General features: G+C 39.9%; 1 protein-coding gene across 5 annotated transcripts in view; it reads right to left on the bottom strand.

Annotated features, from left to right (window-relative positions):
- Positions 1–23,009, bottom strand: part of NCOR1 (nuclear receptor corepressor 1) — a 55,542-nt gene that overhangs the window by 27,688 nt on the left and 4,845 nt on the right. For 4 of the 5 annotated variants that reach the window (XM_064394994.1, XM_064394998.1, XM_064394996.1 and 1 more), the window contains exons 2-14: positions 14,642–14,819; positions 13,000–13,133; positions 11,321–11,516; positions 10,221–10,403; positions 8,238–8,351; positions 6,898–6,954; positions 6,411–6,463; positions 5,612–5,678; positions 5,068–5,240; positions 3,063–3,153; positions 2,370–2,548; positions 1,871–1,925; positions 1,590–1,691 (exon numbers count right to left, since the gene is read on the bottom strand). In XM_064394994.1, coding sequence (XP_064251064.1) covers positions 1,590–1,691; positions 1,871–1,925; positions 2,370–2,548; positions 3,063–3,153; positions 5,068–5,240; positions 5,612–5,678; positions 6,411–6,463; positions 6,898–6,954; positions 8,238–8,351; positions 10,221–10,403; positions 11,321–11,516; positions 13,000–13,133; positions 14,642–14,749 — 1,512 coding nt within the window. In that variant the 5' untranslated portion in view covers positions 14,750–14,819. The remainder of the gene's footprint in view (positions 1–1,589; positions 1,692–1,870; positions 1,926–2,369; positions 2,549–3,062; positions 3,154–5,067; positions 5,241–5,611; positions 5,679–6,410; positions 6,464–6,897; positions 6,955–8,237; positions 8,352–10,220; positions 10,404–11,320; positions 11,517–12,999; positions 13,134–14,641; positions 14,820–23,009) is intronic. The other variant, XM_064394997.1, reaches the window with a different exon arrangement.

The following is a 23,009-nucleotide window of genomic DNA, read 5'->3' as shown; positions in this document are numbered from 1 at the left end:
ATTCAGTTACTCACATATAAATCAGCACTCACAGGAGCAGCCACAAAGTCAGGCAGAGCACCTTGAGCTGAGTTCACCAAGCAAATCCATGCCCTCGTGTCTAAAGCTGGAATTAAAATCTTTCTGTTCTATATACATTATCCAAGGTAAGCAAGCATTTATGGATAGAAAACTCCATCCAAATTTTGAATTCTAACATTTCCAATATTCTAAAGTTTAACAATGTGGAAAAGACATTTAAATAAACACTAATGACTCTCTAAATATCTCAAAATGTCCAGTTCCACTGCACTACAGCTGAGCCAGTTCTGCCTCCTCACCCTCAGAGCAGCACCCAGCAAAGGCACCCCTCAACATCTGACACTCCATGACCACACCAACCTCATCTGACAATGGCACAAGGAGCTGAGCCACTCCAAATGGCAGCACTGCCTCTGCTAAGTGTCCACAGTGACTGTCCACATTTATTTCCATCTTCTTTTCATTTGCCACACATCCAGACTAACTGCAATCCTTCCCCAGTCACCACTCCAACAAAAGGATTATCAGGCTTAGAGATTCTAACACAAGTCCTGGCAAAACTGAAGTTATTTCCAGTGATTTCTCCCATCAGAGCAGAAGCTCTGTGAAATCCTGTGCACAATGGCAATGGCCTTATCCTAACAATCCATCATTTGTGGGGTACAGACAAGCTGCTCTGCCATGACAGGGCTCTTCTGGTAGAACAGCAGCCCATAACTCCAAAGGTTTAAGTACAACAGCACCACAGAAGCAAAACCTCATGGCTCTTTCTACTGAACAGGATCCACTCCTCAGTTGAAGCTGTTTGCAACAATTTTATAGTAAAAATATATTTTACTACGACTCCTAGAGAACATTCAGTATTTGTGTATTTCAGTGCAGTATTTACTGCATTTACTGGCTTGCAGAGCAGATTTGTGCAGTCCCAAAGTTTCAGGGTTATTTTTTTTCAGATTTTCCAATATCCACATTAACCCTGCTAGCCCAGCACATGTATTTATAAGCTTTTGGTACATAAAATGCTGTTCTTTTTCTCTCTGAAGACTTCCAAAGGAACACTTCCTGAATCAGCAGGATTTTTTATTCACATGCATTAAATTGGTCTCTTTCTTCTGGTTCTGAAGTTCCAGTTTGACTTTGAGCCTGACCACCAAATAAAGATCACTATTAATTTCTGCTTTTTGCCTAACACTGACATTATGAACTGATTATATATTTCCACTGCAAGTCACATGCTAAACCTAATTTCTCTTGGCTCCAACATAGGATTTAGTGATGGATTCAACCTCAATGTCTGTGGCAGAGTCCTCAAAGAAAATGAATTGTCATATTAAAACAAGTAAGAAATGTGCAAAGCAAGAAGATATTTCAGAGATTTAAAACCAAAATAATAAACAACACCCTTGAGGTCAGGATCACTTAAATTTTAAAAGGGTAACAATACAATAAAGGAAAAATAATTATTTCCTCCGCATGCTTACAATATGGTGCTATCTCAGATAATGAAACAGTTGTAAACATGAAGCAATAAAATAAGAACACCCAAGTGATGAATAAATTCAACCTACCTGGTTTCTTCCTCTGCGTTTGCCGTAATTCCTTCGCACAAGGGCTTTATAATTTTCATTTTTCTTGGTCAAATAGTAATATAATACACAGTCAGGAACATTCTAAAGTGAAAAAAAGCAGGAGAAAGTAGGGTTTAATCCTAATAAAAAGATTTGAGTTTTTCATTTCTCCAAACACTTCAAACTATTCAGCCCCCAGACTAAAATAAAAATTCTATTTATTATTATATTGGAAAGTTAGGGATCCCACCCTAAGCTCTATTTATATTAAAATGTCTCACCTTTCGTTCCAAGTAGGAAGCAATCAGACCAAAGTTCTTGGGATGTTGGACAAACCTTTAACAAACCAGAAATCATTTCAGTTTAACAACATAATCCACGATCAAACAAGCAAAGCAATCTTGCAAACAATCTGTTCCATCAGCAAAGCCTTCATTTACACAAGTGAAATTAGCCTAAAAAGCCCAGTTTTCAGATTGCACAAATTTAGAACTCAGCACTTACAATTATAAAATTAAATTCCTTATCTACAGTTCTCATTTTAATCTTAGCACAGACTTTTGAGAAAATTTTGTATTTAAGGACTAAATGCATGTGAGCACACCCACATGAAAAATAAGTCTAAAATTTTGCAATATTCATGACAGCCAATTAAGAACATTTTCAAATATTATTGCACAAAAGCTTCAGCATTCCTGATTTAGCTTGATGGGGTTGGGCACTTAACTGTTATTCTGTCATTTCAATGCAATAGAAAGAAAAGATAAGAAAGGTCATTACTTTTCCTTAAAAATCTCCTTCTCATGGTCTGTCCAGACATTCATGAACTGCCTGTCTTTATAAACTTTCATGGGATCCTCCATCAGCCCGTTCATGTTGATGAACTTCACCCTTCTCTGCTCTGCATCGAACATCATGGGAGGGATGACAGAGAGCTGCCGCATTTGCTTCTCATTATTCTGCAGAACAAAAGACAAAGTAAAGAACACCCAAAATGCTGCTACTGATGTTTACAGTTCTTGAATTACACAGCTCTTAAAGCTCCACGTTCACAGTCAGCTTGGAACTTCTTTTTGTACACAACTCTTGGAGAAGTTGTCACTATGGCAATGAGCACTTATGGGCAGCTAAAGGAAAGAGTGTCACAACTGGTGAGACACCAAAATGATGGAGGGTTTGACAAGAGGAAGAGTTTTCACATGTTTGTTACAGCTGAAAAAAACTAGGTTGCAGCAAGCCTGCAATGAACAGGCACATGAGAAAAATCTAGGGCAGATACAATTAGAAAGCAAAACCCTCAAAAGAAAAGTGTTTGTAAGATCTGCCTCATGCCACACTTCAAACAGATTCTCTTAAAGAGAGAAAAGCTTTCTCTTCTCAATGAAACCAACCCTCTACAAGACACCTGGCACTGCCAGTGGAAGGATATTTATTGGCTGTGCTTCTACAGCAAAGCACAGCCAGCAGGCTCACCTCCTGCTCAGAGAGCCCATCGATGATTTCTGAAATCTCGTGTTCACTTCTGGCAATGGTTGCTGAAAGGCCAGCCCCTCTTTGGCCAACTCTGAAATGGGGGATAACAGAAGGAAAAAGTGGAAATTAGCAGGTTTTGTACACCAAAACAATCTCCAAAATTCATTATAATGCTGTTAACAGTCTCTCAAATCAGCTAGGACTGGTTTTTCTTAGGGAGAGTCAGAGCACAAACTCTGTCATGTCCTGTTGGTTTTATAGTGAGTTTGCAAAGCTCAGCAGAAAGGGAACAAAAAAGGTGTCATCACCAATTTCACTGCAAAGTAGGTGCTTCAGATAAATGAATCTGCTTCTGCTGAGCATGAGAAATGTTCATCAGTGGCACAGAAATTATCCCCTTAATTACAACTGATACACCTTGAAAGCCTTTTTTTTTTCTTTTAAGCAAACCACACTAAATTTGCCTTTTATCAATTTGGTCAACTTACTAATACACCACTGATATTTGTTGCAACAAAATAAAATTTTCCACTTTTGAATTGAAGGGGAAACCTGTAATTTGGAAGAATTTTTCAGCTTGTGATCTTTACCCTTAGGAACTTCATAAAAATATACCACAGCATGTGGGTCAAAAAGCATTTCAAAGGTAAAAATCACTACTAAATGGAGAGAGAAAACACCTCAAAGATTTTACTGAAATTATCCATTTGCACAAAATCTGAGGAAAAAACCCTTCATATTTATATGGCAATAGTATTAGAGCACAGCTATAGACAGAGGCCATTATTTTACAGAATATAAATATAATGTAATAAGATGACCCCTCCCCAAGTAGTTTCCAATTACAAAGACCTGATATATTCCTAAAGTGAAACTTCTTATGTATGAGTGCTGTTCCCATTCTAACTCTTTACTTGCTTCTTTTCTTGATTCCATAAAATCTTCACAGTGTATTGCAAACTCTCTGCTTTCCCCATGTTTCATGACAAAAAGGTGATGTAGACAGATGGCTACATGAGATGAGATTAAATCTTTATGGGGCTTGAACTCTCCAAGGTGTACTGAAATGATTTCGAACATCAGATAAACAGATTTCAACACAACTGAATCAAACTTGACCTAATTCTAATTTAAATCCTATCTCTCTACCTACAGTACTGCAAGGTGAACTCTCAAGCAAACTGCACTTCATTCCTTTGAAGATTTCTTGTAGTTTCCATCTAGCAAATGGCTGATAGATTCAAATTAAATAATAGGGCTTTAATTGTCACACCTTGAATATTTTAAAATGCAAAACTGTCTGGAATAAAATTACCTGGCAAGTACAATAAAAGATCAGTCAAACTGTTAATTAAGAAGATAAATGGTTTTTGAGTGTGGAGGATAATGAATACAGGGATTATGAAACACAGGAGTAACACAGACAGTGACAGAAAAATACCAGTGTAAATTAGGGTGTGTGCCCAAAATGAACAGGCTCATGGGAAGCTGATGCTCCAGCTGTCTTCAGAACTCCACAAACCCCTTTTTGAGCAGCTTAGTTCTCCTCATCTCACTGACACCACAACCTAAGCAGCCTTTGCTAATTGGCCCTATGAAGTGTTCTTTTTGGAAAATATGGGGTTTGACAGCAGATCTGAAAAGGGACATGGGAAAGGAGCCCTGTGGACATCACACAGCAGCCTGAGAGGACACCAAGGATGAGCTGGCACTGCTGGCACTGGAGGGAGGGACAGCAAAGGGGACATGTGTGACAGTGGACAGATAAAGTCATGGAGATCCTTAGGATGGGAAGTGAAAGTTGAGCTCAATGCCACGGAAACACAGTGAACAAAGGGAAGAACTTTTCACTTTATACTCTGTGACACACTAATATTCTTTTTAAAGCATTAAAGTAATGAACATAAAACTTCATCATTACAATTAACTGATTTTATTAAAAACCATTTTATAACTTAAGACTGAAGAGATATTTTGCAGGAATGTTTCAAATCTCCAGTAATACCTTTGGAATCTTTCTTGCTGTTCTCTCTGCTTCCTGATTTCAGGGAATTGTTTCTCATAGTACTCCCGTGTTTTGCTCTCCTTGGCTTTCCTGCGTGGATTATTTTCTATCCTGTCCACTTTCTTCTCCCATGCCTCCATCAGCTGATCATAACGTTGACAGATTTTCTGTTCCTGTTAAATTCCAAAAGCAAACCTTGAACTAAGCAAAACACACCAAGTGAACAGTACATGTCACATGGGCAGGCTCCTGGAATGCACAGATTTTTCCTGCTCCAGACCCTGCCATGCTAAAGATGACTTATACCAAATTTCCAGCACAGAGAAGGTGAGGAAGTGGATACAAAAATGGAGATTTTGAATATTATACATTATTTCTTTGCTTTACACATCCTAGTGGTATTTGTTAATTGGATCATTACTGCCTTCCAGAAATATTCCACACTTGTTTTAGCATAAGGTCGTATTTTTCTAATCAATATATTTGGGAATGCAAGACAAGGGTCCAGCCACATGCTCCTTTTAGAAAACCATGGTGCTCTTACCCTTTGTTTTCTTGCATGGTTCCTTCTTTTAAAGAATAGGATCAGCTTTTTCCTCATCACCTGGTTTCTGGAAAACAAAATCAGGGGAAAAAAGTGAACTATATAAAAATCAAGCAATTCAAAACTACTCAACAAAACCCATCCCAATCCCAGATGTCAGATCTTTATTATGAATAACAGTTTCAGGGTAAAAAATAGGGAAAATTCCCAATGAAGTTGAGATACCTAATCACCTAATACTCTATTATTTCAGAGAGGAGATTCTTGAAGATGGCTGGAATAAGCAACTGAAACACAAAACGTTCAAATTTCAAGGCAGGTGCTTTCTTTAACCACAAGAGAGATAATATGTTAAAATGAAAAAAAAATTGGTTTAAGCTATTATGCTTTTATGGGGGAAAAGTCTTTGCAATTCAGCCCTAAAGCTAAGTTTTCCAATATATTATCCAAGAAATAAGTATTCCGGAACTGTTATACAAATCTATTTGATAGAGTGGAGCAAGAATTACTTTTTTTTAAGAGAAGTTTTTAAAGGACAACCAACTTATGGTTTTTTATTTATTTTTGTCTTTAAAGGAAGATGGAAAGCCAGAGCTTCCCTCTGCCTTCAGCACATATAATGCACATCTTGCAGAACTGTTTTACAACAAAGAAATCAGAAAGTCACACGGACTGGCAGCTTTTAATTGTGGTTCAAACTCACACATCCTATTTGCAGATGATAGCAAGGAAAAATGTCAGGGAATGTTCAAGTCCAGATCCCCTGAATGGGACAAGGAGAGGGAATTAAAGCACTCACGTTTTGATGTTTTCATGGTAGACCTTGGTGTCTGAGGGTTGGTTGTAAAGTGGCTGCAATTTGGGATGAGAAAGGAACACTTAGCACTTTGCAATGCATGGAACTGTAAATGTGTATGCACCACATTTAACAATATTTTAGTATTCTGAGAACAGTGCACTCAATCTGAGCTGCAGCAGAGCTGAAAGGACTACAAGATATTCAGCACAAATTTCATTACTTAAAATTGGATTATAACTACTTCTGTATATAATAGTACTTCATTTCTTCATACTTCAAACTGTTCTCTCAAATATATTAAAATCTACTTTAAAAATCACACTTGCATGGCAGATGAACTCACTCAAGCCCCAACTCACCAGTGCATTTAGACACACATTTCTTCTATACATACTCACAGAACTACAGCTGTTCAGCACAACAGAACTAGTGCAACTGGCAACACAGAAAATAGTACAAAGGAAAAAAACAGAATTCCAAAACTTACCAATTCAACTTTTGGACCAAGACCTTCAAAAATCTTGTGAGCTTCTTCTGCTTTTTTCTGCAAATAAGATTTTTTTGGTATAGTCTGAGTAAATCCTTTGAAGTTCATGTCAAATGTGGATCTGAACTCTGTGTTCTCTGCTAAACCCCTGCCTGAACACACGAGATCCTTCTTAACCTACTTCTGCAATGTTGCCTCAGCAAATAAAGAAACCTGTACTTGAATTGTGTAGCAGTGGCTCTGATCTCCCAGTCTGGAAGCTGATAGAGCATAAAAGCACAAACTGACCTCTGCAGTTCAAAAAACCCACGCATTTCATAATACAACAAATAATTATAAAAAGGAAGAAAGGTGTCCAGTAAAATAAAGTATAATTAGCTTTGAGAAATGGAATTAAGAGACTAAAATTCTCCAACTGCCAAATCTGGGAGTGTGAATCCATGTGTACATAAACAGACAAAGTGTGTCAAAGGTCCTTCATTCACACCAAGTGAAAACCACAAAATAATTCTGACCCCTCCTTGCATGCTTTAATGCTTGGGACATAGCTGTACTGTACAAAAATCTGGCATTGTTTTGTAGGGGATTTTTAACTCCTCAAAAAACCCCCAACCTATTGTAATAGAAGTTAGCTGTTCCTCTAAATTACAGAACAAAATTGGGAAATTAAACAAACATATACCACTCTTAGAGAAGATCACAATACTTTCAAAACCCCCAGACATCTGACTCCCTCATCTCAAACTACCATGGGAAAAAAGGCAGGAAGCATTTTTGCTGTTACTGTTGGCAGTATTAGAGCTCCTGAACTTTTCTCACCACTTAAACAACACAAGCTCATAATTCACCCATATATTACTACTTCATATCTGTTCATTTATCCAAACTTAAGTGCCAGAAGTCAGAGTTTATAAAGAAGGCACAAAATCCTACAACATATGCAGTTTTTTCTCTTCAGCTCATTTAGAAGTAGAGTCTTCAGCCAACTTTGTCAGCTCATGTGAGGAACAGGGAATTCAAGATGAATTTCTGAGGCATTTTTCATATCACACACTTAAAAGGATATATATGTGTGTTTATATATATCTATAATTCAAGAATCTCAGCACAAGGTCTAAGGATGAGACCCACAGCTCAGAGTGCTTACAAGATAGAAGGAAGATTCCTGTGATCGAGAATAAAAACGTCATTGAAATGTCTTTCATTTAAAGAAGCAAATGAATAGCAAAAGAGGGGTGGGCAAAACAGTAAAAACAGGAAAATCTGCCCCATGGAGGTAAATGAAGACCTAAGGAATGTGAGCACAGAGGCAGTGAGGTGGGGAGGTGCAGAGGACTCACGCGATTCTCATCGTAAATGATCTGCACGATGCTGCGGTGCTTCTGCTCCACGGGAGGAGGGGACACCGGCCGCTCCGGCTCGGGAGGCTTAGCAGCTTCTTCTTCAAGTTGTTGCTAAGAGACCAAAGAAAGAAAATCAGCCATCCCTGTTCCCCCCACCAGTAATTAGTCACCAGAGATAAAATACGCAGCTGATCAGTCAGCACTGCCGCTTATTTCGCTTTGCGCTGACGAGGAATGAATGAAATGGTTTGAATTCCCACAGGGACAATAACAAGACTATTTTTTGTACTACTGGTAACTCAAATTACCTGTTTACAAGACTCACCTGCCTTGAATCAGACTTGTTTCAGCTTGACAGTTAAAGCCACTGTCACTTTGTAATTTATCATTATTTAACTTTAAACAAAAGTATCAACTTTGGAGAACAGTTACATCAGAGCCGCCTTCTCCCAGTGGAAATAAACCACAAAGCTGCCTTTCTGCACTGTAGATGTTCAAGTGTCACCATTACTGCTGTCTTATGGCTTCAAAAGGCACAAAAGTCCTTCTAACTTGCCACAGAGAACATCACTCTAAAGGTACTTCACAGCAAAAATAAACCACTCCACATGCATTAAAGTTCCAAGAATGTCACAACAGCAAACATGAAAAAAATACCAAAAGCAAAAAAACCACCCTGTACTCCTTTCCTAGCTAATACTACCTTTCCTACTAAATCTACTGCTGTGATTTACTTTCACATCAAATAAATCTGGTTCAGTGACATCTTCATTTATTAAATATCCTTCACTCATGCCTGCCACAAATACACAGCAAAGAACTTCTGACACCAGGGATCCATCCTGCTTTACAGTCCTGGCTAGCATGTGCTACATTGCTGTGCAAGAATTCCCTAAAATTTTAGCAGAATGCCCTAAGACCTGGGCTCAATTATTTCATCATCAACCTTGTAGTTTTTTTAAGTCAAGTCACAGACAAATGTGCACAAATGAGCCTTCATAGATGAGTTGCACAAAACTTGCTGATTTTGTGGAAAAGTGCACAGAGAGATAAGCATCATTACCACACAAACAGGTACCCAGTGACATCCTTTTTTGTTTTTCTACTGGAGGTCACTTTACAGCTCATTAAAATTCAGACATAATTAAATGCTTCCAGACCATAAATTGTCTGTTTGTTATCCTGGACCTACAAGTTAACAAATCCTCCAAAGTAACTCATTTCCTCCAGAGTTCCAACTAAAAAAGAGTAAAGCTGGCACTTTTTCTATCTGGATCTTTGAAAATCAGAAAAGGAAACAAGGACTTTGTTTTTGTCAATGACTAACAGATGCCTCGATTGAAGGGTGGGTTTACTTGGCCACAACAGCTACTGGGAAAGCAACAACTTCTGCCAGCAAACACTTCCTTTGCTTCCAGTGGCTGAAGTGCAGACCTCTGCAAAGCATAGCCAGGGCCATACAAAAACAAAGTGATATTTCCTTCTTTATTTCTCTGCTCTCTCTGTTTATTTGCACCCCTCCTACTGCACTTTTTCCCCCCAAGGCTGGCCTTAGCTCCAGATGTTGGGATCTCTTGCCCTTGGGAAGGCAGATGATCCAGAGACTTTTGTACAAGCTCTGGTTTTGGAGATGCATGCAAGGGATTCTCCCCTTGCACAGACTGCAGAAGAAGAAAGATGATCCTCCCCTCAGCCAGCAGTCAGCTCTGAAGCTGAAATTACAGTCACAGTGCCCTTGTTTCACAGCAGTTTCAAATATAAACCTGACTACTGCTGCTGTTCCTATGTGGCTTTCTCCTGCTTTCAAAAATGTTTAAAACTGTGTGATGTCCAACTTATTTAAAACAAAATCACACACATAACCCTTCCTTTTCAACTTCTTCATCTCATTCATGTAACCAAAAAATTCACCATCAACAAATGAGGTTTTTCCAACCTCTTTCACTGGCAGAAAACAAGAGCAGTGCCTGCTGTGCTTACTTGCTTTTTCTTCAGTTTCAGGATCTGCTGCTCCACTTTTGCAATTTCGCGATCTACGCGGTCCATGCTCTGGATCAATTCTTCCTTTGACAGCTTGGAAGGTGAAGCATTTTGGTCCTCCCCACAAGGCTGACCAGAAATTGGAGAAGATGGTCCCTCATGCTTTCCTCCAAAAGCTGGGTCCTTCCATGGGGACAGGAGATGGGGGGAGATAGAGAGGAAATCAGTCACAACTGGGGAATGAGCGCTCAGTAACCAAACTCCCAGGAATTAACAACAATTTCTCTGTTGAGAAGTCAATTAAAGTTTTCATAATGCTCTAAATCTTTTATGATACTGTAATTCCAAAGGTTTTTTTTAAAAAAACCACCCTACTGCAATATTTACCTAGAATGCAAAATAAGACCCAAATGTCCTCCTTTTAAAATACATCTTCATAAATGCAAACAGTAACTTTTCTTTCCAAAGGGAAGGTTACTGGGAACCACTCCTCAATACTCTGCACCTATACTGAGGAGCATATTCTTGAAGATAATCATGACCAGCCTGATAAAGCACATCTGGAGTTAGCTGTGGTTATAAATATGAATTTCTCTTGAATTTAGCTCTAATATTTAATACCTAAAATAGAAAACACCCACCCCAAACTAGATTGTCCTAGATTTAGCCAAAATGAGACAGTGACAAGTATAATTAGTGTTATGTAAATAAGCAGATTCATTTCAAATGCTTAGAAGGGAAAAGGGGGCGGAAGGAAGTACTTTGACTATTCAGTCCCAATGTTAATTACAGGAAAAAATGGACTTGCATGGATTTGCCAGCATATTTCATGCACTATGCTACAATCATTTTACAACTGAGGTTTGAGTGACTTAAGAGAGTAGTGGCAACTCAGAATTCCCATCTATTTACTGTGTTTGAGTCAGACTGTGTAAGAGAGTAACACTGACTCATGATCACAGCTTCTGATAATGTGTAAAAGTAAATTTTTTGGATTAAAGAAAAAACAAACAAACAAAATTACATAACAGAAAAATCTGATTAGCTCACTGCAACACAGAAAATCAGACCTTCAGCACTGTAACAGCAAATGCCTTTACCTTCTTAATATCTGCAGACCTCAACCCTTCCTGCAGAGGATGCACTAAAGGCAGGACAGTGGCTGCACTGACACGCTGGAAATGGGAATCAGACACTTGCTCAAGACGTGGCCGCTTAGATTCCAGAGAATCATGATCTGTCTGAGATGGACCTGGATGGAACTGCTGCTCATAGCCAGTTCTCCTTTCCTGAGGCCTGTACACAAGAGGTTAACTGTTAAAATATACTTTTTTGATATGAGAAGAATCTTCAACGCTTTTTAATTTTAAAGGAGATGTTATTTGGTGAAGCTCCTTCTAAACAGTAAAGCAGATAAATGTTTTTAAATATGACTTCAAAAAATACAACAGTTAAAATCCATTGGAAAAGAGGAAATTAACTTGAATCTCAAATTAAAGGCACTTCTGTCATTACACAACCTTAAACAAACTCAGCTCTGCTACAAGGATATTGTTCAAATCAAAGCTCTGATTCAAATTATAAACACACCAAAAATCCATGAGAAAAACACAGTACTATATTTCACTGAAGATGTCCACAACAGCTCCGTTATTGAATTTTTGCAGCCAAACAATTTTTAAATATACACAGAACACTTGAGATGAGCCATGAGTCTGTTTGGAACTTGATCTCTACTAAAATGCTACTCTGTGACAGAAGCAGTCATTGATTCAATCCATGAGTCATTTAAAGACTCCTCCTTCTCAGAAAAATACTGCACAGTTATCACTTGCTGCTCCCAGTGCAGTGCACAGGATGTCCATAAAAGACCCTCATATGCTTCAACGTCTTCCTATGAAGTGCCACTGAAGAGATGACAGCAGCAGTTTCCTGCAGTTTGCCAGAACTACCAAATAAGCTTTTACAAATTTACAGTCTGGGGGGGGTGTGATTTACTACTGCTATAAACTCAATTTTGAGAACTCTAAAAGCTGCTGTGATTCTCAGCATTAAAACAGAGCCTTACTGACATTTTGCTGACACGAGATGAAGGCAATATGGAAGTCCCAGATTTCACTATCATCAAGTTATTTCTGGGAATGTCCTAATGAGATTTTAAGCCAGACCAGTATTTACATAACATTCATCATGGTATTTGTTCAGGACCAGATCGGTCAGTTACAGCCAAAATAAACCTCCAGCAGTAATCCTGTATATAAAGTTGCTCCTAGCAGATATACTCACTAAGAGTCAAGGCAAAAGAAGGTTTGTACAAGCAGTAAGTGCAAGAAAAGAAGAGGTTGTTACAGGCCCTAACACTTACTTATGACTGTACACCAGCAGCCTAACACACTAAAGAATTGAGGGCATAAATAATATTTTAATCTCTCCCCTAAACAGAAGCATGTTCCTGCTAATTTAGTACAATCCACTTAATATTATTCTGATCTGCAGTGGGATTTTAATCTCTGAGTTTGATGTTCAGAGAACATTTAGAGCTCTTCAAATGAATGCTTGACATTGTCTAAAAACCTTCTTACACCAACCAGCAGTACAGCAATGATGATGCACTCTGACCATCCCTCAACATCCCCATGGTTTCACTGGGAAGGGAGATATTGGCAAACAAAGTAAACTCCAGCATCTGATCCCTGCTGCTGTCCACTCTGTCCTCAGGTAACCCCAGAGCAGCTGCAGGCAGGGATGGGTGTCACACCATCCCAGGGAGCCTCCTCACCTGTCAGAGCCCGGGTGGAACTCGGAGAGCAGCGAGGGCCTGCGCCGGAGCTGCTGCTGCTGCTGCTGCTGCAGGAGCTGCGTGGCCTGGCTGACCTCCAGGTGGGACGAGCGATAGTCGGGAACGGCAAATTCCTGGGGGAACACCTCGTGTTAACAGAGCAAAGCATCCACTGACCACCACCCTTTCCAAAGAGTTAACAGAGCAAAGCATCCACTGACCACCACCCTTTCCAAAGAGTTAACAGAGCAAAGCATCCACTGACCACCACCCTTCCCAAAGAGTTAACAGAGCAAGGCATCCACTGACCACCACCATTCCCAAAGAGTTAACAGAGCAAAGCATCCACTGACCACCACCCTTTCCAAAGAGTTAACAGAGCAAGGCATCCACTGACCACCACCCTTTCCAAAGAGTTAACAGAGCAAAGCATCCACTGACCACCACCATTTCCAAAGACATTGAATGCAGGGTAACATCAGAGCGAGGCAGTCTTATTCCGGCTCAAAAAAATGTTTGCAAATGGCAGTTCCGAGATTTAAATAAACTTTAAAGAGACTAAATATTTATACTAGGAATTCCACCTAATTTATTAGCAACTTCTAACAAAACACGGATGAGTCAGCAGCAAGCAGATGAATAGCCTTTAAAAAACATCCTTTAAAATCAGTCTTGCACATCCGACTGCACAGTGGTAAAATGAGAGCAACCTCGAGGCAATTTCTTTTGTTACCACCTCAAGACATTTTTATATCGGACATTATTAATCAGGACTAAGAGTCACACAAGATGCACCTTCCAATTGCTACAATTTACAATCAAATTGAAGTACAAGATTATTTATTTGTATTTTTGTGTGATCAACCGCTTGCTTTTAAAAATTATATGCAGCTGGCACTAACTGAAGAGAAGCTCTACAAGACATGTAATAGATCATTACCCATGAGATGCAGTTTCCATAAATTATCTAAAAATAAACACAGAGCAAGCCAAAAAGCTTCAGTTTTTTCAATCTCCTTTTGCTAACATGGAAGTAGAAGAAAGTATCATCCAAAGTATCTGCAGCAGGAGGAGAATGTCATTGAAATGAGGGAAACCTGAACTGTTGTAAAGCCAACAGCTGGTCCTCCACAGCACAGGATGGCAGAATAAATGGTTGGCAGAAATGAGCAAGTTGGATATCCTTAGAAATCCTTTATTCCCATTCTGCCAGCAGAACTCAGCTGGCAGCACTGGTACAGCTGCTTCAGAAAAAACATCAGTGTAACACAAGTTTTTTCACATTCTCCACCTTGCACAGAATTTTGACAAGAACCACAATTAACTTTCAGAGATTCTAGCCCAATACTGCAACAGAAGTTTAGTAACACAACCCCTGCTGAATTTATTCAAACCATGAGAAACCAATGATAAAACCAGGACATTTATTTAACAAAGGGCAAGGAGGGCAAAGTAAAGCAGAAGAAGCCACCCCACCAGTATTTAACAAAGCAGCCTGGCAGCAGCTCTCCCAACAGGGCACATGATGTGTTTTCAAATGCGAACGACTTGTGTTGTGTTGGTTTAAAAAGCAGAATGAATCCCTTTTCGGCAGGGCAAAGCCCTGAAGCGCCAGGCTCGGGGGTGTCCCTTTGTCCCTTACCTGCTGGTGGCGGGTGCTGGGGAAGGTGTACTGCACAGAGTGGGGCGGGTACCGGCTCTGCTCCGCGCTGAAAGCTCCTTGGTTCGGAGGGTAGCCTGAACTTGACATTATCAGGGAAGGAGTCTCCACAAAGCTGTGAGATCAAGACCAGCAAGCAATCATGTTTCTAGGAAACCGCCTAAAGGGAAAAAGATCGCTGATAAGCACTGAAGTACCAGATGTACTCACAATACATTACAGCCATAGTCACCTAAGCAAAACAACCATTACCAGTAAAAGCTTTTTCCTGATGTATTTATTTAATAGGTTACTCCAGTCTGAAACATGTTAACGGGTCTTAAATGGGCTCAAAATGAGACGTGTCAGCATTGTCTACACAAAGATTTGAGGATTATATTGTTGGAATACATCCTTTTACCAGTTGATTTCGAATTTGATAAGAAAAGTAGGTCACTTTAAATAAATTTTAAAGAGGTTATAAGTCTATAGCTGGATTCTGCATTTACAGTAAATTTCCTTAGCATAATATGAAGTTCAGTTTTGTTTCTTCTGCAAAGTTTTTGACTTCCATGAACTGTTGCTGACTTTCAGATCCAGGTAGTCTTAGGGCTGCACTCAGTGTCACCTACAGTTCACCAAATCCCAGTGCTTGGTCAGGCCCTGAATGCCATCACCAACCATCCAACAGCAGCTTAACTCAAGCAGTCAGAAAAAAAGGCACTCACAAAGCAGAAAACCAGCTCTGCTTCAAATGCCAGCATAGCTTGGCTCCTGCAGGATGCCAGAAACTGAATATACTACAAAGCCTGAAAACAATTCTGCTTAGCTGACAATCAATGGCTACTCTGCCTCTGCTGCATTCTCCAGCTGCAGATGGAGAGCAAACACTGAGCTGCAAACTGATTGGGGAAAGATTTTAAATACTGCAGAAATCCACACAAGTTCCCTAGCAAAGTCTGAGCATGCCTGAGGCTGGGTATAGCTCCAGCTGCTAAAGATCCAAATAAACGGATTCAACCCTTCTCCCTCACCAGTTTTGAGGGGGAAAATTATGGCTCTAAGCAAAAAGTGGGACATAAATATATTCTTAACAGAAAATATTTTTCTCTGATAGCTCAAAAGATGCAATCCCAGGAGCCTGTATATTAAATTCAGAATTCTATCAGATGTGGAGCAAATTCTCAACCTGTTGCCCAGAGCCCAGCAGACACATCAGACCTTCAAATAAACAGTTGATCTCTGCCTCAATGGCTACATTTCACAGCACATTAATCCAGCATTTCACCTATAAACTGCATTTTCCATTATCAGTCAATAGACAAAACCAGCTCAGCAAAGAGCAAGCTGTACAAACAGATCTTAAAGCACATCTGTAATATTTTATCATTTCTGTTCTGGTCAGGGGATTTTTCCTCCTTAACTCTCCATCAAACAAAGCTTTACATGTCCAACTGCCTGAATAATGAGACAAATTTACATTTACCTCTTAAACCTGATTTTCAGCTATGAAAAATCAAAGAAAAATACAACAGCTTCTCTTTCAAAGCAACACTACACATCACTAGTAGTGTGCTTTATAGTAGCTATACATCTATTACAGTACCTATAATTCATAGCCAAGTGACAAGCTGTAACAGAATGCTTCACCATTAACATTTATTATATCTCATCATTCACACTGCATACATTGGAGTACAGCTTTACCTCCTCTGTGATGGTCTAATGGCTCTGAGTCAGATGATTTCCATTTAATCAAGGCAGTGTCACACAGCCAGCAGGTTCAGCTGCACGTGTGAGAGCAGAGAGCTGCCCCTGAGCACCCCACAGCACCCTAAACCCCAGCCCCAGCCAAAAGAAAACCTCTGCTTTGCCTTTCCTGAGACTTTTACAGGAATGAAAGCTCTGGCACGGGGCTGTCAGCCCCATCCAATGTTTGCTGATGGGATAAGTCCTCCTGTCACAGGCTGGGGCACATTCATCAATAATGAACTGCCTCCATGGTATAAAGATGCTCAAACACTTTAAGGTTATGGAAATACAAATCTCAGTTTGCCCCAACCCATGCTCCCTCAGCAGCTTCACGTGCAGAGATCTGAAGAATCTGGGGATGCAGAGGGGATCAGGAAAAAAGTCACACAAAAATACAGGCCAACCTCTGCATGATTCAAGGTCCTTCCCAGTTTCTCTCTGTCAAGTTACATCTGCTCCTTAGTCTCACAATATTCAGTCAGCCCACAAGTTGATCATTAACCCAGGTGCTGAAAGTTCAAGCCATGCTCACTTTCTATGATGCTATAAAAGCCATTTCTCCAGTCACAGGAACTGCAGTGGGCAGTGTTAGGTTGGTGTTATCTTGAAATCTTTCACAACCAACTGCAGTGAGAGGGCCTGACCATCTCTCCAGAGTCTGCACTGGACATGGAAAGATGAGACAGAGGGCATGGAGTACAAGAATGAGCATCCTGCATCCATCCAAAATTGTCAACCTAAGCCCCCTGATAACTACAAGTTTTACGTAATAAATAGGACATTGATGACTTTCCTGTTGAAAACTGCAAGTGTGATCATGTTCATAGTGGAATTTTTTTAAAAGAGGAATAAATGAAAGTTGCCAGCAGAGGAAGGCAACAAGGAGCATCAGAGATTACAATCATGGTAAATATGAGAGGTGAGAACCACAGAGAGGAAAAAAGAAAACATGAAGTTATCAGAGGTGGGGGACCAATCTTCCTCCTCCCTGAGGGAACTGGCAAAACAGCAGCAGAGATAAGGGGGTAACAGCAGAGGAAAACATGTGGTCACATATTGGCAACTACAAGGTGGGGAGGGAGCTAAAGGATGGGGATCCTGCACGGGATCTCATTTCTTTCAAGATAAAATCAACCCTGGAGTACAAACACGTAAAATGACACTGAAGTACAATATTCCCTCCCTCTAAGCCTCCTTTTCCTGTCAGACACATCCACATGCCTGCACACTCTCCTGATCTGACCCCTCATCTCCCAGGCTCCTACAGCATGAGGCTGTTTATCCTCTCTGCTGAGAGGGGAAGGATTCTTTCCCAATTTTTGCCAGTAGAATTACCACTGATATTCTGCTCGTTTCTCCCTGTCTGCAGTTGTGGATGGAGGTGCTTGATTTCAACTCCTATTTCTCTGCAGGCAACCTCTGACCTGTCAGCCAAAAGCATCTGCCTCTCTCTCTTCAGCATCTGCTCACACATTTGCAGCAGACACAGATTATTCTTCATCACTCCAGTTCCTGGGCAGTGAGAGCAGTGCCAGCTTCCTGCTGTAACCTCTCCAATTTCCATACATCCAGATTATGTTTAAATACAGCCATCCTTTTGCATAAAACTGTAACTGTGTGTGCAGACTGTAAACAACCTCATCCGGGCTTTCCTCCCTGCTGTATCCTTTCATTAGTCATGACAAACCTCCTCTTGCTCTACCCAAAGGCAACCAGAATCCTCCTGGAAAGTTCCTCACTATTTATTAACCCCCTCTGCCTCTCTGATCCTTGCACTGCTTCCCTCTCCCCTGCCAGAACAGAGGCTGCTCATCTTCATTTTCAGCACCCCTGATAAATTACAGCACCAGAAATCAGCTTCCAACCCTGCTCAATGACAGCAAGATTCTATTTTTCACACAAGTATTTTTGTACCTTTTCATATTATAGCACAAATTTCAGAGGTTAAATATATAAACGTTTAAAAGAGCTGTTACAGACTTTGGAATTCTGCCTCATGTCTCACAAAGATAAAGGGAGGTTATGAATACTTTCATACAGCTGCCAACCAGGCTGGCAAATTGTCTGTCTCATCAAATATTGACAATTAAAAGGGGCAGAAAGAAATATTTCTTGTTTTGCAGTTCAGAAGCCAGAAATTGTGCTATAATGTCCCATTTCACTGACACTCCCAGACTCTACAGCAAAACAGGAAACCCAGTAGCATCAAATGGATAATATTAAAAAAAAATAAAAATTACAGGACACATAGGAGCAAAGAATCAAAAAAGAAGCAGTTAAGTGAAGATACCCAAGGGAGAAAAAGCAATGACAAGAGTAATGGATTCAGGAACACTGAAGAGATACTTGGCCTTGTGTTAATTTGAGCTTCTCGGGCAAGGAAATGATTTAACAATGTTTATTTCTAAAGGTATGATGATATTTCTGTCTTTGGCCAGCTCAAACTACTGAACAGATCCAATTCAGAATTCCCTTAAAAGCTACTGTTCACACTTACATTCACCATATGCAGGGAATTCTGAGTAAGTTGGAAATGATTTGGAACTGAATATTATAATGGCAACAATCACTGCGTAATTTCAGCTTGATCTCCAGAACTCAAAATGCTTCAGATGCAGAAGTACAAACTATCTTCAGCAGACATGTGGGAAAATGAGTCACAGAAAGGTTAAAAAATCTATCAAAGACTCCCCAGGAAATAGTCAAAGTCTGAATCAGAAATAAGACTCTTGCAGCACTTTGAAGGCGCTGCCTGAGTGAAGCAGTTCTTCACTTGGCAAAACACAGCAGGTTAAAAACTGGGACTATTTTTAGCAGGCCAGCTCCCCAAACCCCTTGACTGTGTGGCCACACAGACCTGAGAGCAGCTGTCCCAGGGCAGGGCAGTCACCTGCTCCACTTGCTGGAATATCCTGGCTCCAACTCTTACCTTCATGGACAAAAGACCAGTCTCATGGGTAAACCCAGTTTTCCTTCAGCTATCCAAAACAAGCTGACATTTCTGCATTCAGAGTAATTTTCGTGCCATCTTGAAGTGCTTAACCAACATTTGCTAATTAAATTTCGCATCCTTTCGGGAATTTTCCTCATCTTGTTTTTGAGCAAACTAAGTGTGATATAAAGAGTGCAAAGAATGAGATTACAGTCTAACCCGAGTTGGGGGATTTTGTTTTTAAATCAGCAGCTTTAGTAAATTGAGCTCTGATGTAACTAACCCATGGCAGAGCAAGGGAGGCTCTGCCTTGCACAGGGGATCTACAATGAATCACAAAATTAATTCAGGGATATTTATTCAAAGTTTACTCTGGCAAGAAAATGAAGAGTGAAGGGAGTGTTTCAGCAGTTGGTTCGAAAGGCCTTATCCAAGGCATGACAACAATACTTGTGAATAATTATTTCTGTGACTTCACTTCATCAAAAGGTAATGAAACTACCTCATGGAAAAAACCAAAATCAGGCTGTATTTATGGACCAGCCTATTAAATCACACTGACCAGACTTCATGAATTACAGACCCTTCAAGACACAATGCTTCAAATGGCATAAAACAAATCAAAATTACAAGTCAAGAGCCACATAAGCAAAACCCTTCAGTGTATTGCTAGCTTTGCAAAACAAATCTTCCCAGTAGTATTTTGTTTTACCAGGTAATCATTAACCTGTTCAGACACCCAAACAAAAACATTAACTCTGCATCCTGGGGATATGCCATACACCAGAAAACACTAATATGCCCATTCAAGACAGATTGCTAAAAATAGCTCAATGGGTCCAACTCCATACAGAAAGTTATTTATTTGAATTACTGGACACAGTACAAGGCTGAGTGTCATCTCCCACATAAAACCCCTGTGCTCAGAACATTACCAGTAGGGCTGCAAGCTCACACTGCCTCAACAGTCTAGAAAGTCCTCCCTAAAAAAGCACCAAACACAGCCAGAGCACTCATCAGTCACTCCTCAGTATTCACTCATCAGCAAAGTCCAATGACATTTATTCAGATGGCAAAATTTAGTGACAAAGTAAAGAAGTTAAGGTTCAAACTGACCTGTGTCACCTCTGAACGTGACTATAAAATTCTGCAAGTGGGATGGGATGGGATGGGATACAATGAGATGGGATGTGAGCTACAAGATCAATAGACAGAACAATCCTGAAAGGTTTTCATTCAAGAACCTACCAGAAGGCTGATACCTGAGCAGATTTAAGATAATTCTGTGCTTTAAAACTGAAGGACCTGTATTCCAGCTACAACGGCCAAGCTCACAGATGAGATGTACTGCAAAGTATGAAAATCTGCTGGGTATACCCTCCAAAAGATGAAAAATTCTTTGTGTGCTACAAGAAAAAAAACAAAACAAAAAAAACCCCAAAAAAACAACAAAAGTTCAAAGGTCAAAACTAAAATTAAAATTAAAGACAACTTGAGTCATGGTCATTTAAATATGCCCCAGAGTACTGTGCTTCCCATTTCTGCAGAACACAGGCATCATCCTCAAAGCTCAGGGCCCCTTCCACACTTCTTCTAATATTTTTTCAATCTTTTTTCACTCAGTTTTATGCTACAGAAGACTCAAAAGCTTGTAGTCAAAGCACAAGGACATATGCTATTGGAATGAACAGAAACAATGAATGTATTTTCTCCAAGTTGAGAACAACTCACTGCTGAATTTTCCAAGACAATTCCACATGTGCAAACGCCTTTTCTTCTTCTGTGACAGACAGAACCATCAATTCCCAAATACACCATAAATTCCCAAGAACTTTAATCTCATTCAGTTGCACTCCCTCTGCTCACAAAGTTATTGATGGAAAAATCACTATTTCTATCCCTGCTAGAAATACAGTAAAAAAAGTTACATCTGTGAGGCTGTGTTTTACTACCAACACTGAGCAACATTCTCTCCATTAATTATTAACATCATATAAATCAAGCAACAGGAGTATTTGAAAAATACATGCTAAGAAAAGCCCAAACATCTGAATTCAACCCTTTTCACGCCCTGAAATTTCCATTAATGTGCAATATAATCTTATTTCTGAACATCCAAAGCTCTACAGTGCCTGACATATTCTCCATGACACATGGCAAACTTTAATTTAGCCAATTACAGACGTGACACAAGTTAAGGAGCATTACAGCTGTCAATTCAAGATGTCACATTGACTCTGTACTAGGAAGACTTTTCCATCTCCATCAAGGGAGCCAAAAAAATTAAACCAGGTTTTTATACTCCATATTTCAATAGATAAGATTCCCCATTCACAGGTAACCAGCTGCTTAAAGTACTTCAAGTAATAGTTTTTGAATACTAAATATTAAATAAGTATTAAAGAGTCATTCAGAGCAACTTTTGTTGCCAAAGGTGAAAATCTGTTGCATCCTTACACATGTAATTTACATCCAAACTCTTGCCAGATCTCAGGATCACATTGTTATACTTCATCTTTAAATAACAGTTTCTCTCTCTCTCTCTCTCTCCTGCTACAAATACAAATAGAATTTCTGCTCTACCACAATGGGGTTGATCAAATTCAGCTGACAAGATACTCCTCTCCTGGAAATTCTATTTTAATCCCTCCTGTAATTTATGATCTCAAAGAAAAGTAGCTAATACATGATTTCAGGACCCAGGCCATATACAAGTTTGCTGCATTATAGAGGGGAAATAACAAAAAAAACTAAGATCACATCAACATCTTTGGAAGTTTCTGATCAATTATCCACTTGCCTACCAAAACATAAAATAAAAATAGAGGGATGCTGAGCACATCCACTTCCAGTAAGAGTCCAGATCTCCAGCATCCACTCACCAGTTACCACATAACACCCTGGGATGCAGAGAATCCCTGAGGGAGGAAAGCTCCCACTGGATTTTCATGGAGGAACAGCTCTTACACCCTGCCATGGAGCTTATCCAGATCTCCTCTGCCAAGGAGGGTCACAATAACACCAAAACCAGCCAAAAGAGGTAGGAGGAAGCCCTCCCTTCAGAAATGGAAATTAAGGATGTAGACATTTCCTTGACTAAAAATACCACGGAGTGATGACTTAAACTGAGAAGGGTACAAACATTACAGGGTTTTCTTGTTTAAAAGTATGTCATAGGAACAAAGATAGCTTCTTTCCTAAAAACATTTTCCAAGGAACACCAGATTCCTGGTTGTCCCAATATGGTAAATAGCACACAGTTAATGCACACCATGAAAAATTTTCATGAACCAAAGAACCCAAATCTCCAGAACTGAATGTCCAAAGCAAACCCTACAGAGCCCCAACACTGCTCAGGGAAGGACTCACATTCCCAAGAGGAAACAGTTTTTTTCTGAGGTGACTCCAGCAGTTCCCAAACCCCAGACATCTCCCTCACCCCTTTTGAAGGGCCCTATCCCTGCCACAGGGTAATTCCACTGGTTCTGAAACATCTCTGGAGCAATCAAACTTCACCCTGAAAGCTGCAATGTGAAACAGAAACCAGCCCAGGCATCCTCCAGTGCAGCAGGCAAGAGACTCAAGAGATGCTACACAAACCACAGTGCTAAGAACTGCAAAAACCCTCCTCAGCAACTCATCCTCACCCACAAGTGTCCAACAACTCACTGAGGTTTGCTCCACTTC

The sequence above is a fragment of the Passer domesticus genome, chromosome 19 (genome assembly GCF_036417665.1).
Source record: "Passer domesticus isolate bPasDom1 chromosome 19, bPasDom1.hap1, whole genome shotgun sequence".
In the NCBI taxonomy this organism is placed as follows: domain Eukaryota; kingdom Metazoa; phylum Chordata; class Aves; order Passeriformes; family Passeridae; genus Passer; species Passer domesticus.
This window is presented reverse-complemented; position numbering and strand designations above follow the sequence as displayed.